General features: G+C 38.5%; 2 protein-coding genes across 4 annotated transcripts in view; both read right to left on the reverse strand.

Moving 5' to 3' along the window:
* Window positions 1-7,207: 7,207 nt before the first annotated feature.
* Window positions 7,208-18,299, reverse strand: part of LOC146456824 (uncharacterized) — a 71,098-nt gene continuing 60,006 nt past the window's right edge. For all 3 annotated transcript variants that reach the window (XM_085092847.1, XM_085092848.1, XM_085092849.1), the window contains one exon: window positions 7,208-8,028. In XM_085092847.1, the coding sequence (XP_084948973.1) occupies window positions 8,011-8,028 (18 nt within the window). In that variant the 3' untranslated portion in view covers window positions 7,208-8,010. The remainder of the gene's footprint in view (window positions 8,029-18,299) is intronic.
* The window catches only part of LOC146456825 (uncharacterized), a 136,955-nt gene continuing 128,554 nt past the window's right edge, over window positions 9,899-18,299 (reverse strand). The window contains exons 3-5 of the mRNA XM_085092910.1: window positions 16,547-16,652; window positions 15,989-16,104; window positions 9,899-11,795 (exon numbers count right to left, since the gene is read on the reverse strand). Of these exons, the coding sequence (XP_084949036.1) occupies window positions 11,580-11,795; window positions 15,989-16,104; window positions 16,547-16,652 (438 nt within the window). The 3' untranslated portion in view covers window positions 9,899-11,579. The remainder of the gene's footprint in view (window positions 11,796-15,988; window positions 16,105-16,546; window positions 16,653-18,299) is intronic.

An 18,299-nucleotide genomic window follows, 5' to 3' on the forward strand; every position in this document is an offset into this window, starting at 1 on the left:
TGGATTCAACCACCAATTGACAAATAGAATCAATAAAAGAACTGTTTTCTCTTCATTCATCATGCCTCCTCTTTGTAACTCTTTTCATTACATACGCTTCTGTTTTAGGGAATGGTCAGAAATTATTGGAGGGGGGGGGGGGGGGGAGTGAGGTGGAGATTTTAAATTGAGCAATGAAAATGATGTGACCCTCCATAGCGATGCAAATGAAATTTCATGACCTTCCCCCTGAACAGGTAATACAATGTAGCTCAAATACCAGAAAAAAGAAAACAAGAATGGAGGCAAACTGTAAGTTACTTATTGGAACCATTTTGCCCCAACATAATTCAAATCATCTATAGAGCCCATTGGCATCATATAACTCCATTATGCTACACATTTCCTTTACATTAATATTGTAATACTTATTATTAAAAACTGAATCATTGTATAATGCAATTCGAGCGATTTGATTGGCTTAGCGGCCATGGTATATGAGCCATTATACCATGGCCGAGAAATGGCGACCATTAAATTGTCTTCTAGTTGTTCTTGCACAGCGAAATCAGTAAGATCTAGCAATATTTCTTGATTGTTTTTAATAAAACAATTATTCCACTTGCGCTAGTTGGATATGAGATGATTATAGCCAACTTGGCGCTACGCGCCTCGTTGGCTATCTATCATCTCATATCCAACGCGCGCTCGTGGAATAATTGTTAAATACTTGTCTTGTTTTTGTTAAATAATGACTTAAATTAACAAATTTTATTTTGTCTTTTGTATATAACTCGCTCTCCCTGTCATACTATAAATTATGATTGCAAGAGCATAAATTTATGTGACCCTCTGTTTTCACTGCTTATTCTTTCATGGCACTCCACCTCCCCCCCCCCCTCCCCACCCCCTGCTCCCTGCTAATAGGGAGCTGAAGCACAGACATTCATGAGCCATGTATAGCAACCAGAACTCAAATGTTTTCTCTTTTGGTGTGGTTTTAAATAAATACTAATTTGAATATAAACAATATTTATATGGTAGCCATTTTGGAATAGGGTTTATGGTTCATTGTCTGCAGTACATTGATAATTTTATTTTTATGTTCATTTGAAAAAGAGTGCCAGAATCTTGTTTCACCAATAAATTTGGTGTTGTACAAATGAAATTGAATCTACATTTTCTAAGAATAAACACTGATCAAGAAGAACAACCTTGAGACAAAAATCAAAGGTGGCTCACAACAGTCTCAACTTTACTTCATTTTGGTAGCATGCATTTGCCCAACTCTCACTGCACCAAAAGTGAAAGTCACAAGAACTGTTACCACAGCAACAGTGTATCAAACTCATCAACACTTGCTTGGGGGTTTGCCCTTAGACATGTAGGACAAAGGATGTTTGTTGTTAGGTTAATTTGACCCTTCATTAGAACAAGCAAAAAAATTTCATCAATTAATACCTGAATCACAACCTTTAACTCCCAAGAATATTGTTTTCAATGTATATAATTATCTTGCAAATTTCCTACTTTTCCTCCCCTCATTTGCCTAGGTGGATGCTTGTTACCAGAAAGCATGCCTTAATAAATTTTCATTTATAAAGCTAGTCATTTCTTCAGTGCGTTAAAGCATCCAGTGCAGTGGTGTTTAACCTGATGTGAGCCACCTTAAAAAAAATATATGTACACAGAAAAGACTGTTAATACTATTACATTGTTCATGATGGTGCAAGGGAAGAAAACAAATCATTGCAAATTGTTGTTGCCTTGCAAATTTATTTGTTTATTGATTACTGTACTTATTCAAATCTGGATACAATGATGTCCATGCAGCACCAGCACTCTCCAGGCTTGGTAAGTCGCTCAAGGGAGCAATTTGAACATTTGCACCTGAGAAAATATTGAACCAAGAGGAAACTTAGCATTAATTACAAGGGAACGATCAGCTTAAATTCAAGCCATTGTACAGAGCTTTTCACTACAATATATATTCTTTTTCCATGGTAAAAAAGTGCAAAAGCAGTAAGCTTACTCGGAACCGAAACTTAACTGTGCACTCTAATTTAACACCAAGGCAAACTTTCGAAAGCAAAGCTAAAAACCTAAACTTGACTTCGATTTCAATTCAACTGAGTCTCCGGTAGCCTCCCTCCGGGGAATGAACTGGCTAGTAGTCAAGAGAAATTGTTGAGGATTCTCAGGCACTACACTTTTAAAGCTTGCCTGTTTTGTTAATACAGCAAATAACACATCTAAATATCAATCTCTATCTCTAATATCTTACTTGAGAGATGAACGACTCAGCAATGTCTGCTCTTCCTCCTCTTGTAGCAAAAGAGCTAGCTACTGAAATTATTAGGCTGCCTCTTCTTCAGACGGAACTAGCTCTACAGAGTCAGGACTTCTTAATTTCCTTTGCCTATATCATGCGAAGACGATCCAGGAGAGCTTTCTGTGGTCAAAACAGCTCTGAAATTCGTCGCCAGAAGGAGGACTACAGTACTCGCTCGATCAGCGACTTGAGAGTATTACGTCACGACAAAAACACAATAGGTTTGAATAAAAATACCGCAACTCCAATCACTTTCATACCGCGGGCTCACTGGAACATAAATTCATAATGGCGGACCCGAAAACACCAGTTTTCAAGGCTCAATATTTTCAATTTACGGGGCCCAAACTTCATTTCAGTGACCAAGACAGAAACAGCCACATCGGATTAGCTGTAAAGAACGTATTTTTGTTTCATACGTGACATGAAGTTTTGATCGTAGTAGCACTTTAACTCTAAGACGCTAACTGTTAGTGAGAGAAATATGCCATCATTGAGAGATTGCTGTTAGCTACTGTTTGGGGAGCAGAGAATTCCACACATACTGGTGTACATCATTGTTGAAACAGATCATAAACCATTAGAGTCCATATTTAAGAAACCATTGAATGTTGCTCCTCCCAAGCTACAAAGGATGCTGCTAAAACTTACCGATTATGGCCTGGGTGTTCGTTATGTTCCTGGGAAGAAACAAGTCATCTCAGATCTGTCTTAGTATAACAGCTCTCACAGATACTGGCCGAACCATTTAGTGATAACCTGATCATGAAGATGTGATTGGAGTGAATCTTAATCAAGGACTCGGGTTTAAAAGAAGTACATTGGAGACATTTAAAGACACTTAAAGCATTAAAGAGACTTCAAAAATGGTGACGGCGTATATCATGACAGGCTGCCCTTCTAAAAGAGCAAGACGATGAGCTTGCCAGGGAGAACTGTATCATATTAGTTTCAATCAGCAACAACACGATGCGAGGAACAAAATTTACGGAGCTTCTTGGAAGGAAACTGGACGTCTCTTTGTCGATTGGCAACCTCGTAAAACCACGAAAAGAACGTACATTTCCACCTTTGCATTTCTTCGCTTATCAAAAGAAATCAGAGTGCGTGTGTGATTTAATTGTTTTGCGCGTTAAACAAATTACTTTAGACACAATCCTACATTCGGCTGTTCATTCACGAGTTCGCGCACAGAGCGCTTTGTCTAAGTGAAAACGATGTTCATTTTCATTCAGGAGCGCAGAGTGACCATCAACAAAGTTTCATTCCTGTTATAAATTCTCACCAATCAGAATCACTGACTCAACTAAACAAACATCTTGTAAAAATTGGATAAATGTTTAAGTGTTTCAAAGCAAATGCTTGCTTTAACAAAGTCATTGTAAACTTGGTAAATTGCTTATGATTTCACACTTTTAACTGATTTATTAGGGATATAACCCAAACCGCGGCAAAGACACACTTTAGGCCTAATAATAATTATTATAAAAGTAATATATAATTATAATAAGAACCTTAATAGTTTCCAGAATTCTTTGCCCCTGAAAAATCGCAAATACTAAATAACTTGTCAATTTGAAGCCAAGGAAGATGCCACACAAACTTGGGAATAACACCTTCCATAAATATCACTCATATCAAATTTAGCGTGATAACGCCATCAGTCACGTGACCACACCCAAAATGAATTTAAACACATTACAAAAACGGACATCTATCAATTCGAAAATAATCAATGTAGTCAAGGAGGATTGGTGTGAAGTATATAGAAACGACCATTAATGATCTTGCGTCTTAAAAATAAGGGGGCTATGCACAATAGGACATTTTCACGGCTATGGCGTCATTTTACTACAACCACCAGAATCCTTCTGTTTTTTGTTTTCTCGTGCTAATTAAAGGTATTGTTCTTTGCTGTCCACTGGGATTACAAAATTGAATTTGAAAAGGAAAACGAAATGAATTCTGGTAGTTGTAGTAAAATGACGCCATCATGAAAATTGGCCGAACTTTTAAGACTGAGCCCCTCGTCCTTGGTGGTCCTTGTCGTGTTTGCTTGGCTTTTCAGACCAGGACAAACATTTTTAGACCAGAAGACCAGACCAGAAAACATTTTTACGCTACTTTTCGCTTTTAGCAAAGCATTCGCCGGACTCCGTCTCACACCTTATTGTTTGCAGCAAGCTGACGTTACTTGATATAGATCCGTATGTCATCAATTGGATCAGAATTTCTCGATATTAACAAGGGATTTCCCAAACGGATTGTGCTTGGACCCCTCCTTTTTTCCATTATGATCAACGACATTTCCCCAGTGGACAGCAGCATAAGCCTGTTAATCAATGCTGATGCCTTAGAAGTGGAGAGTTTACAAAAATGGTCTGTTGAAAATGAGATGAAACTTGACCTGAAGAAGACCTGGGAGATGGTTGTAAAAGGAAGAACAGTCCCCCCTGAACAGATTCAGACATAGAAAGGAAGCCTCAGCTCAAACTTTTAGGCATAACCTTCAGCACAGATCCTTGCAATTGGGCCGCACACTTTGACTCTATGTTGAAGAAAGATAGCTCTAGATTGTACATCCCACGTGTCTGCAAACATTACGTGTACTCTATTGCCAAGCTAATTATATTGCTAGTCAGAAATCCCATTCAAGCAACCATTGTATTATTTGTTAATTTGGATACCGATCCAAATTCCCTATTAATTTGGATACCGATCCAAATTCACTATTAATTTGGATACCGAAGATATTTTGAAATAATATATTCCTGACAAAATCAGCATTATTTTTTACCCTTAAATAATACACAATATAATTAATAGGTAATACGACTACATGCTTGTCCAATTTGGAAATAATTGGATTCAAAAAATTCCTCGGACTGCCAAATTAGATTCGGCATACGGCCTCGTCCAATTTGGCAGTCCTCGGAATTTTTCTCATCCAGTTATTTCCAAATTGGACAGCATGTAGTCCTATGACATATACTAACTGCCTTTGAGAATCTGATCATGTCTATTTTCCTTTACGGTATCGAGGTGTTGGGCTGTGCTTTTGTCCAAGTACATCAGCCATATTGATAAATTCTGCAAACGAGCGTTTAAATCAGGCTACAACGCGGACTACACTCCCTATACAGACGTAATCAGAAAGGCGGACATGAAACTATGGAACCAAATCAGCACCGGCAGTGACCACTGCCTACACGACTTGCTACCGATGCAGATGAAACGGAGGTAACGCAACCGCGGACATGACTACATCCTACCACGAATCAGAACACAATGCTTTAAACGCTCATATATAAATAGATGCCTTTTCCAATTTTTGTAACTTTGAAATAGTTATAGTTGTTTTACCATTCTTTTTACTATCATTGATTATTGTTAACTTTCACGTCTGTTGTTGTTGTATTTAACAGTTGGGTAGTTCTTCACTATTTTCTTCTGTTTCTGTGGAAACTTAGTAAAAATTTTGAACACGTAATCGAATGGACGCACGGCCGTGCGTACTTTGAGAAATGTACCATGCACGCGCGCTATGTTATAACGCTTTATGTACACCGCTTCAGACACCCGTTTTCATCCGATTGTTGTGTTGAATTTAGTCTGTGGATAACACATATTTACCAAACAGAGTTTGAGAGTAGTTTGTAAGCAAAAACAACCACGACCACGAAATGTTGGTAAACTTATGAAGATTAATTTGGTCGCTAATGATAACCTTTTTGTAGTTAATAACACTTAGTTTTAGGTCTGAGATGCATATTTAGACGAAAGTACAGTCGAACCTCTTTATTACGGACACCAAGGGGACAGAGATAAGTGTCCGCATTGTAGAGGTGTCCGTTTTAGAGAGGTAGGCTTTATATGGATTTCGGTCTCTCAGGGACCAAGTGAACTGTTCGTAATAGAGAGGTGTCCGTATTAAAGAGGTGTCCGTAAGGAGAAGTTCCACTGTAATGTTCTTTTTCTGGGCAACAATATTTCTTAGTCACAGATATAATACACAGATAATGCGATGGGTTACACATGTCTTGAATTTTATCTCGATTTACAATTTTTTCACGACAGCCAACCACACTGAATGCCATGTTTACCTTCCAGCGTGATTTTGTTTGAGTACTGGAGATCTTTTCTTACATTTCGCTGTCCGAGGTTTTTCGCCTCTCCATTTCCAGGGGGTGGGGGAGGGGGTACTCAGGTATATTAGTAATGGGAAAGAGCAAACACCTTTTTTGAGTTTGACATTTGAGCATTTTGGGCTGGAACCTTTGTAGTGATGACTTTTTTCATGACACGTTTTTAGTAAAGATTTTTTTTTTGGTGGGGGGAAGGGGGGGGGGGGGGTGAGTGGGATACAACAAACAAAAGCCAGGGCTGTCATTTTTGTGTCAAAAAATTGTATCAGCCTTTTTTTGTCAAAAGGACTTTTCTGGGGTTGCGTTCAGGGCCAGACTGCACTGTTTTTGGTCCGGGTGTATTATCAACCAGAGATTACAGTACTGTTTAAGACCTATTAAGAAATTAACAAATCGACGGCAGTTTTCTATGGTATATACTCTTATAGACCATAAAATGACGTTCAAAACTCAAGTGGAACCACGAGCCGCAGGCAAGTGGTTTCACTGCCAAGTTTTGGACATTTTATGGCGTCATTTTATGGTCTATAAGAGTATAGACCATAGAAAACTGCCGTCGATTTGTTTTTTACAATAACATGGAAAAAGTACGAGCGGAATTGGCAATTTTTTTCGTTGAGAAAGCGCGCGCGTTACATCTGACGTCATTTTTATTGTCTGTACTCTTATAGACAATAGCTACGAGCCAATCAGCGCGCGGAAATTTGGACAGTTATTGTAAAACGCGAATTAGAGCATTAACTACAATATATTGAGCTTAACAATTTTAATAAATAAATAAATAATTAACTCCACGACTAAAGTACAGACTGAACTAATTATCAAGTGCATATATACAAGTCATACTTAAAATAAGAATTAAGAATCAAATCAATTTTGGGCATTGATTTCTAACAGTTTCTTTGTCTTGCAAGAGAATACACTAAAATTGGTACAGGTCCTAAGAGAAAGAGGAAGATTGTTAAAAACGCTGGCTCTAGATCTAGCCAATACACGTAGTGATCCTGACTTTAATGTAGCGTTACAAACTCGCTAAAAAAGAAACATTCACCTTGTAGTAAAACTAAATTGCAATATATTGCAACCTTGCCTGTCATAAAAAATGAAATAAAACTGGATCTTTAATCTAATCGAATATAAAGTCTAATACTATAAAAAAAGAAAAGTCGAATTTCCATCTTCTCAGCGAAAATTGTACAACCTATGTGTCAGTAAGCGTCGGCTACTACTTCTATAATTTAGTAACTTTTATTGGATGTACATACTCAACCGTACGCCGTAATAGAAATCCAAACTCTATTTGATTTTTATATTTGTTACTTCAGCTACACTTACACGTTCACCCAAAATACGGTTCTTAGTACTCTTCTTGCAAAACTGGACTAATAATGAGCCATATGTACTTGCAATACAGTACACGCATTTGATCTCGGTGGGTCATCTTGACGTGTTGGAAGAAAACATTAATCTCCTGGCAGGTTTTCAGTTCTGCTGCTACTTGAGTCATATCTTCTTGGTTACAAAGTCATATATTCACACTCACAGGTTGATCCTTTAGCGGTCAAAGCGGCCCTGTTAGGTTCAAGAAGACATTAAAAGGTTAAAAAAAAAGACAGGTCTCACTTTTGCGCACATATCATTATGGACTGAGCTGAACACCGTTTTTGTAGCAAAGGGGTATGCTCAGTAGAAAGCATCGTTTTTAATTCGTGAATGCGAAGCAATGAACGAGTTATATCAATCGGGGGAAAAAATTCATTTGGTCGCTCGGTCGGCGCTCGATGGGCTGCAAATTTTATGTTGTAAAAATGTAATTTATTTACCTACTGAGCACCAAAGAGCTCTAGGAACTCGTTCAAAGGTGTCCGTGCCTTCCAGGTGGAATTGGAATTTGAAAATGTTGGCTTTTGTGGAGGGAGGAAACCCGGAGAACCTGAAGAAAAACCCTCGGAGCAAGGACGAGAACCAGCAACAAACTGAACCCACATATGACGCCGAGTCCGGGAATCGAACCAGGGCCACATTGCTCCCCTCATGTTAATTTAGTCGAAATTTAATCAAAATCATAACTCATTCATTAGTCAACGCATCACGTAATTACCATCAGCCGTCATTGCGGAATAAAAATACAAGGACGAAAAAATCAACTTAATGAATAAATTATTCTGCATAGAAACAGTTAGTAGAGGTATTGTTTGCTAAATCCTTCCTTTGACCGAAACAAAGGCACAACGTTTCTTTTGAGGACAGATATTTCCAAAAGTTCGACTTTGACACGGTGAACTGCGTGTTCAGCGTTCAAACATATGAGCGCTATGTAAGGCATTTCAAAAACCAGACAGAGTTGTGTAAGCTTTTTTGAATACGAAGCAATGAACGAGTTATAGCAGCTGGGGAAAACATTCACTTGCTCGCTCGATCGCTCAATGGGGTGTACATCTTATTTTATAAAATAGACATCGTGAAAAACTGATTCTGATTGCTCCAAGCGAGTTCATTATTTAACAATTATTCGCCAAAAGGCGAAGTCAATATTGGTGAATATTCGTGGAGGGAAATCCTTTGTCAACAGGTTCTCTCCCTGAGGCGATAGAATCAGGTGCACACGCACGCAAAAAGAGGGAGAGCGAGTATCCACTGAACAAGTGGTCATCGCAGATAGAACATTTTTTGATTGTGCGGCGATGATTTCAGATGACCATCGAGAGCCACTCGGATGGACAACAAACTAGTTTTCTAGTACAAACGGCCGTCTTTCCTCCTCACGGAGACGTAAATCTTCGAGAGACATTAGTTCATCTCGTTAAATTCCATGCTTTCAAAGTCTGTTGCAAATTGTGTTTGTTGTTTAAACCATTAAATAAAGAAAATGTTGCGCAATTTTTTATTTGTTTTCATTACAGGTATCAACATCGGCAACATTTTCACCGGAAATTTCCTTGTTTGAGTTTTTTTTACTACTTTAATTATTATTATTATTATTATTATTATTATTATTATTATTATTATTATTATTATTATTATTATTATTATTATCAACAAATCGTTCACATCTTACCCCGAACTTAGTTGCATGTTTAGTGTTTTGGGGAATTGCATTTTCTTTCAAAATATTTATTTCTTTGTCGGAAACTTCGACAAATCTCGAGGCGGTTATCTTGGAAATTAGATAGATAGATATATAGGGAATCATGACAAGCCAGAGGCCAGATTTTAGGACCTCGACGCCTTTGAAAGACGCGTTCTTCGGATGTTTGTGGCGGATTAAGATCGCCTTTAGGTGCGAGTCTTTTGTTTCGACCTCCGAAGGATATTCTCGCCTGAAGACTATGATACGTGTGTTGTAGCTGTCAACATTGTGTTTTTTAATTAAATTCTGTCATCGTATGACAAAACCCGAACCACGCTAAATTGAAATCCTTGTACAACAACCGTACAAATATCAGTTTGCCTGAATGAGTGGCCAAGTCCTCACTTTATTGGTTTTGCGTATTCAATTCTTCAATCTCGCGGCAAACGTTGGCGTAGGTAACTCGTCCTATAATTCAAACAAATGCGGACACATACATTTACGTGACACAGCCGAAACTATCGGCTAACTGGGAAAAAGCCTCTTAGTTTTCTCTTCATTATAAGGCGGCTAAGAATGCGTTCGATTGACCTTATTCCGGATGAATAATAAGCGGAAGAGCTGTTAAATTTCTCTTTTTAAGAAATTTGGGAGGCCAATTCTGCAAACTATCGCTCACACATGAGAATTTAAGAGCGGTCTTGTACTCCAGTAACTCCTAAAACCTTTTTTTGGGGGGGATTTCTTGTCATCGTTGTATGCATTCCTATTCCGGAATAGGGTCAATCGAACGGACCCTAAAACTCTATTTTATTTTACTACAACAAGCGAAGGAATCCGGACTATTAAATTATGCCGAATTTGAATAACCATACGTCAGAAAACCGTAGTTTCGCATTAATGAGAGAAATCAAACAAAAGAAGGCGGCTAAGGTTTTTTAACGTATTGTTATTAAATTTCGGCGCCATTTATGCAATCGTTTTTTACTGTGCGAAATTCGCAATTATTGGTCAAAATTCTTTACAAATTGTTTACACTGACAAATTCAACTTCTATTAATCTCAATGAAGTTTTTAAGTGGTCCATGTGAAAACGATTCAAGTGTAGAAATGCTAAATCTAAACTAGTCTAAATTTCCGTGAGTGCACATTAATTTTCCTTGACCGGTCATTTCGCTACACCGCAGTTAAGTCGATTCGCTACGTTTTAAAATTGACATATTCTGTAATATTTGAATTCAATTTACTCCTCATGCAAACACTGTGAAACGAATAAACAGCTAAGATATTTTTCATCCGAACCCACTTTAAGAACGAAAAATAACCACATTTCATACTTAACGGTGTAGCGAAACGACTTTGCAGCGAAACGACCCGACACCGTTCAAAGAGAGTGTTAAATTGTGATGTGTTCCAAAATTTCTTCGAGTTTCGGGCGTTTTCCCGGATTAGATGAGAGACACCTTTTGGCAGTACTCTTCACCGGGGCACCCAACGGATCGTTTTGGTAAATTATCTGTTCGGAAGGTCCTTAATCCCCTACAATTTTCTTAAGGGAATTTTCACCTCGAACGTTCGTGATACGGGAAATTTAAGTCCTGGTGTTTTCGGATAGATAAAAATGTCGTTTTGGATACCGAAAAAAGGTCAGCTAAGATTTTCGGAAAGGAAATAAGACCTAAGGTTTTCGGGAAAGAAACAAAAATGCGCTAGGAATTTCGAAAAGACTCAAGTTCCCCTAGAATGACTAAAGAGATAAAAATATTATAGGGTGGCCTGAAATGAACCTACAGAGCTTTAAAGGCACTCCAGATAGCCAAAAATTGCGTTTCAAAGGATCTGAGAGAAAACTACCGTTGGGTGCCCCTGTCTTCAAGGCAGGGTTGACAAATTTCCCATCTTGTAAAACTTTCACGGCTAGCACTCCAAAAGAATATACGTCGCTGGCGGTCGACTGCCTGTCTCCTCGGTGAATTTCAGGCGCTGCGTGTGTATACTTCTTCGCTGCATCCTTTATGTTGACTTTCGGCTTCATCAGCTTCGCCTTGGCAATTCATCTGCTTTTGCCAAAGTCAATAACGAAGGCTTTATGGCTGGCACCGTCCAAAACGACATTGTTCCCTTTTAGGTCGTTGTGCAGGTATCCTCTTTTGTGCATAAACAACAACACTTCACAAATCTGCCTTAGAATTTCTGTGCACTCGCTAACATCCGCAATAACGCCTGTTGCTGCAGCCTTCAAGAGGGTAACACTGCTGCCCTCAACCGCCTATATAAAGAATGGATAAGGTAAACCTGGTGCAAATATTGTACATGTTTGAAAGGTTGGATAACACAGAACTCCCTGTTAGATTAAAGGCTGTACTTAGTCTGGTCTCTTTCCGTTAAAAAAACCAAAGGAAATACCTTCACTAGGGACCAAAGCCCCAGGGAACATGTTCTTGGGGCAGTTGAGACACTCAAGCTTCACCACCACGTCGAGGTGACAGCCCTAAGCGGAAAAAAAAACTAAAACAAAAAGGCTATTGTCACCTCAGGGTTTGGGCGCACCGCCTGTAAACCCTGAGGGAGAGGATAGCCTGACAAATTGGCCTAGGTTTATGCTACATTTTATAAAAACAAAAGTCAACTGGAAAATACTAATTTTGGATATTGACTAAACAACAAAAAACAAAAAGACTCTCGTCACCTCAGGGTTTGGTCGCGCCGCCTGTAAACCCTGAAGGAGAGGATAGCCTGACAAATTGGCCTAGGTTTATGCTACATTTTATAAAAACAAAAGTCAACTGAAAAAGACTAATTTGGATTATGACTAAACAACAAAAAACAAAAAGGCTATTGTCACCTCAGGGTATGGGCGCGCCGCCTGTAAACCCTAAAGGAGAGGATAGCCTGACAAATTGGCCTAGGATTAATGCTTCATTGTATGAAAATAAAAGTCAACTGGAAAATACTAATTTTGGTTATTCACTAAACAACAAAAAACAAAAAGGCTATCGTCACCTCAGGGTTTGGGCGCGCCGCCTGTAAACCCTGAAGGAGAGGATAGCCTCACAAATTGGCCTAGAATTAATGCTTCATTGTATGAAAATAAAAGTCAACTGGAAAATACTAATTTTGGATAATGACTAAACAACAAAAAAGAAAAAGGCTATCGTCACCTCAGGGTATGGGCGCGCCGCCTGTAAACCCAGAAGGAGAGGATAGCCTGACAAATTGGCCTAGAATTAATGCTTCATTGTATGAAAATAAAAGTCAACTGGAAAATACTAATTTTGGATATTGACTAAACAACAAAAAACAAAAAGGCTATCGTCACCTCAGGGTATGGGCGCGCCGCCTGTAAACCCAGAAGGAGAGGATAGCCTGACAAATTGGCCTAGAATTAATGCTTCATTGTATGAAAATAAAAGTCAACTGGAAAATACTAATTTTGGATATTGACTAAACAACAAAAAACAAAAAGGCTATCGTCACCTCAGGGTATGGGCGCGCCGCCTGTAAACCCAGAAGGAGAGGATAGCCTGACAAATTGGCCTAGGTTTTTGCTACATTTTATAAAAATAAAAGTCAACTGGAAAATACTAATTTTGGATATTGACTAAACAACAAAAAACAAAAAGGCTATCGTCACCTCAGGGTATGGGCGCGCCGCCTGTAAACCCAGAAGGAGAGGATAGCCTGACAAATTGGCCTAGGATTAATGCTTCATTGTATGAAAATAAAAGTCAACTGGAAAATACTAATTTTGGATAATGACTAAACAACAAAAAACAAAAAGGCTATCGTCACCTCAGGGTATGGGCGCGCCGCCTGTAAACCCAGAAGGAGAGGATAGCCTGACAAATTGGCCTAGAATTAATGCTTCATTGTATGAAAATAAAAGTCAACTGGAAAATACTAATTTTGGATATTGACTAAACAACAAAAAACAAAAAGGCTATCGTCACCTCAGGGTATGGGCGCGCCGCCTGTAAACCCAGAAGGAGAGGATAGCCTGACAAATTGGCCTAGAATTAATGCCTCATTGTATGAAAATAAAAGTCAACTGGAAAATACTAATTTTGGATATTGACTAAACAACAAAAAACAAAAAGGCTATCGTCACCTCAGGGTATGGGCGCGCCGCCTGTAAACCCAGAAGGAGAGGATAGCCTGACAAATTGGCCTAGGTTTTTGCTACATTTTATAAAAATAAAAGTCAACTGGAAAATACTAATTTTGGATATTGACTAAACAACAAAAAACAAAAAGGCTATCGTCACCTCAGGGTATGGGCGCGCCGCCTGTAAACCCAGAAGGAGAGGATAGCCTGACAAATTGGCCTAGGTTTTTGCTACATTTTATAAAAATAAAAGTCAACTGGAAAATACTAATTTTGGATATTGACTAAACAACAAAAAACAAAAAGGCTATCGTCACCTCAGGGTATGGGCGCGCCGCCTGTAAACCCAGAAGGAAGAGGATAGCCTGACAAATTGGCCTAGGTTTTTGCTACATTTTATAAAAACAAAAGTCAACTGAAAAAGACTAATTTAGATATTCACTAAACAACAAAAAACAAAAAGGCTATCGTCACCTCAGGGTTTGGGCGCGCCGCCTGTAAACCCTGAAGGAGAGGATAGCCTGACAAATTGGCCTAGGATTAATGCTTCATTGTATGAAAATAAAAGTCAACTGAAAAAGACTAATTTAGATATTGACTAAACAACAAAAAACAAAAAGGCTATTGTCACCTCAGGGTATGGGCGCGCCGCCTGTAAACCCTGAAGGAGAGGATAGCCTGACAAATTGGCCTAGGATTAATGCTTCATTGTATGAAAACAAAAGTCAACTGGAAAATACTAATTTTGGATATTGACTAAACAACAAAAAACAAAAAGGCTATCGTCACCTAAGGGTATGGGCGCGCCGCCTGTAAACCCTGAAGGAGAGGATAGCCTGACAAATTGGCCTAGGATTAATGCTTCATTGTATGAAAATAAAAGTCAACTGGAAAATACTAATTTTGGATATTGACTAAACAACAAAAAACAAAAAGGCTATCGTCACCTCAGGGTATGGGCGCGCCGCCTGTAAGCCCAGAAGGAGAGGATAGCCTGACAAATTGGCCTAGGATTAATGCTTCATTGTATGAAAATAAAAGTCAACTGAAAAAGACTAATTTAGATATTGACTAAACAACAAAAAACAAAAAGGCTATCGTCACCTCAGGGTATGGGCGCGCCGCCTGTAAACCCAGAAGGAGAGGATAGCCTGGCAAATTGGCCTAGGATTAATGCTTCATTGTATGAAAATAAAAGTCAACTGGAAAATACTAATTTTGGATATTGACTAAACAACAAAAAACAAAAAGACTCTCGTCACCTCAGGGTTTGGGCGCGCCGCCTGTAAACCCTGAAGGAGAGGATAGCCTGACAAATTGGCCTAGGTTTATGCTACATTTTATAAAAACAAAAGTCAACTGAAAAAGACTAATTTGGATTATGACTAAACAACAAAAAACAAAAAGGCTATTGTCACCTCAGGGTATGGGCGCGCCGCCTGTAAACCCTGAAGGAGAGGATAGCCTGACAAATTGGCCTAGGATTAATGCTTCATTGTATGAAAATAAAAGTCAACTGGAAAATACTAATTTTGGATATTCACTAAACAACAAAAAACAAGAAGGCTATCGTCACCTCAGGGTTTGGGCGCGCCGCCTGTAAACCCTGAAGGAGAGGATAGCCTGACAAATTGACCTAGGATTAATGCTTCATTGTATGAAAATAAAAGTCAACTGAAAAATACTAATTTTGGATAATGACTAAACAACAAAAAACAAAAAGACTCTCGTCACCTCAGGGTTTGGGCGCGCCGCCTGTAAACCCTGAAGGAGAGGATAGCCTGACAAATTGGCTTAGGTTTATACTACATTTTATAAAAACAAAAGTCAACTGAAAAAGACTAATTTGGATAATGACTAAACAACAAAAAACAAAACGGCTATCGTCACCTCAGGGTTTGGGCGCGCCGCCTGTAAACCCTGAAGGAGAAGATAGCCTGACAAATTGGTCTAGGTTTATGTACATTTTATAGAAATGCGTTGAAACAAATGTGCATATGGTTTTAGGCGCTACTGAACAAACGTAAATCTATCTTTTTGATTTAACGCTCGGATGGGCTTGTTGGAGACAGTATAAATGATAAAAACAAATACTGCAAATTAAACAAAAACTATTCAAAATTCCAAAAGGTAGAAAGCTGGCCAGTTGGCCATTTACATAACACAGTCAAGGAGTAGAACTTGAAACAAATCCAGATAGTGGTTGGATGGAATATACGAAATTCCAGATTTCAAATCCAACACTTTACAAGTACATGGCCTTCCTGATGCAACATTTTCATTACTTTGCAACTAACAACTACCATAATGCAAACAATGTTAAAACACATACCTTCTAAGTTAAATAATCTACATACCCTTATGGTATTGCATATAAAGCAGAACTCAACATCAATGCCTTGCTTGCCAAGTTTAAAATTGTCATCATCGTCCTTCACAAGCAGCAGATAGAATGCCTTTAAGTCCAGTATAACTGCAAAAAACAATATTATTAATATAGCAATCTTAAGTAAATTGTTATTAATGAATTATTGCTGTTCTTTATTTAGTTTCACTCATCAAACATTGTAGACTGTTAATAATAATCAGCAGTAAAAAAAGTTAAAGTCTCTATCAGGCGAAGTGGTGAAGTGGTAAACACCAAGCTGATCTAGATTTCTGTACCATGAAACCGCAAGGGGTATTTCTACTATTCCCCCACCCCCCTCTATGAGGTTCTATTCCTTCGCAGGGTTCCCCCAGGATAAAAATTGCCAATACCAGAGCTAGAGCTGAACCCATAAAGTTTGATATAGCAGTCCAGCTAAGTATCCGACCACAGTGTCTCCCAATTTAAATTATAACCAGACACATAAGCATGCAGATACAGTTAAGAAAAAAATAACAACAATTTTTGACGAATTTCAATCTCCTACCTTTAAAAGTCACAGTGTAGGTTTGTCCATCCACAAGAATTCCACTCAGTTTTTCAGTGTGTCCTTTTGCCTGTTCACATTTGTAATTAGCTTTTTCAAGCTTTTCCTTAAGATGGAAACACATTTTGTTCGTATTAGGAAAGCTTGCCCACAGACCTTCATTATATTATAAAATATTAGTCTTAAGTGTCCTTGGGAGGACTTCTAAGGACAGTGGCTACAGTAATGTCAGCTACAATCATGGATTTTGTGAGTTTCCTAGTAATGTTTAGCATTTAATTTTGATAATAAGATATTACAGTTTATTTATTTAGTGATAAGTATAAAATAATCTACTAGTGTTCTATCACCAATGCCATTCTCTGATTGGCTACGCTACTTGCTATCTATTCTGTTATAGATAGTGAGTAGTGGTTTTCAACAAAATGGCGGCCTCTTCGTCGCGTTTTCGAAGTGTCTGTGACGAGGATATAATTAATTTACTTGTTTAGTTTTGAACAACTAGCAGATTTATACTAATAAAAACAATTAGATTATTAGCTCTAATTTCTATGCATGTTAGCTGATTGGGGCTGCATTCTCAACAAGAGCAACTTGAAAGCCAGGAATATCTTGACACAGACTAATTGCTTCCTTGCTGCTTTGGGAATTTGTCAATTACATGTTTCCACTTAGAAAACAAGAACTAGCTAGCATGCATTTATAGCAGTATTATATATACAGTCAAACCTCCCTTTGCGACCATCTCTCTTAAGTGACCACCTCTCATTAGCGACCACTTTTTCAAAATACCAAAGTTTTCGAGTCAAATCACTATAGATGGAACCTCTCGTAGGCGACCACCTCTTGTAAGCGACCACCTCCCTTAAGCGACCACTTTTAGAGATGACTGTTTAAAATTTTCAATTGTTTTTAACCTCCCGTAGGCGACCACTTGACACACAATCTGCTGTTTCTCTCACGGGCGGAAATTGACTATAACATATTGGCCCACATCATTACAGCAGATATGCCGTATTAAAATCTCACAGCCGGAGCTAGTCTCCCGACATTGAAACAAATGATAACATATATGTGCACTATAGTGTACACTGAAGTAAACTTTAATCAGGTTGAATCCCTTATAGGAAAGAAACTCTCTTATCTTGTAAATAGCATGCATGTACATGCACGACCGGTGATGACTCTCTCAACCTTGTATTATCCAACAGAAAAATTGTGGCGATAAATAACGTCAACTGGATTATGTAACAAACAAACGCCAAAGTTGTTGATGTGTTACGCTTGAAATGTAACATTGCAAACATGCCGTTTACTGTTTGCTCCTAAATCAGGCAGTCTAAGTAAAATTTTTACTTTGGGTTTCGATAAGCACTGGAAAAAGGGTTAGGTGTCCGCAATTACCATACGTAAATTACCGGAAATTTAGACCCTCCCCCCCTGTGGTCTGACCTCTGGTAAGCGACCACCTCCCGTAAGCAACCACATATCCTTGAGATTATGGGTCAGGTCGCTTACGGGAGGTTCAACTGTACTAGTAATAGTAATAACAGATTAAAAAGTGCCGTTGACATGCCAATTTGATAGACCATATGTCTCACCTGAAAATGAGGCCAGATTCTTGCATCAAAGGAGGTAAATTTGTGTGAAAGAGAAACAAAATGGCTCTCTTTGTTCCGCATGCATTTGCACAGGCAGCCAAATGTAAACACAAAGCTAGAATTGGGGTCACCCATTGTCGGCCGTGATAAAA

Source organism: Pavona decussata, unplaced genomic scaffold (assembly GCF_977016875.1).
Source record: "Pavona decussata unplaced genomic scaffold, jaPavDecu1.1 SCAFFOLD_254, whole genome shotgun sequence".
Classification (NCBI taxonomy): domain Eukaryota; kingdom Metazoa; phylum Cnidaria; class Anthozoa; order Scleractinia; family Agariciidae; genus Pavona; species Pavona decussata.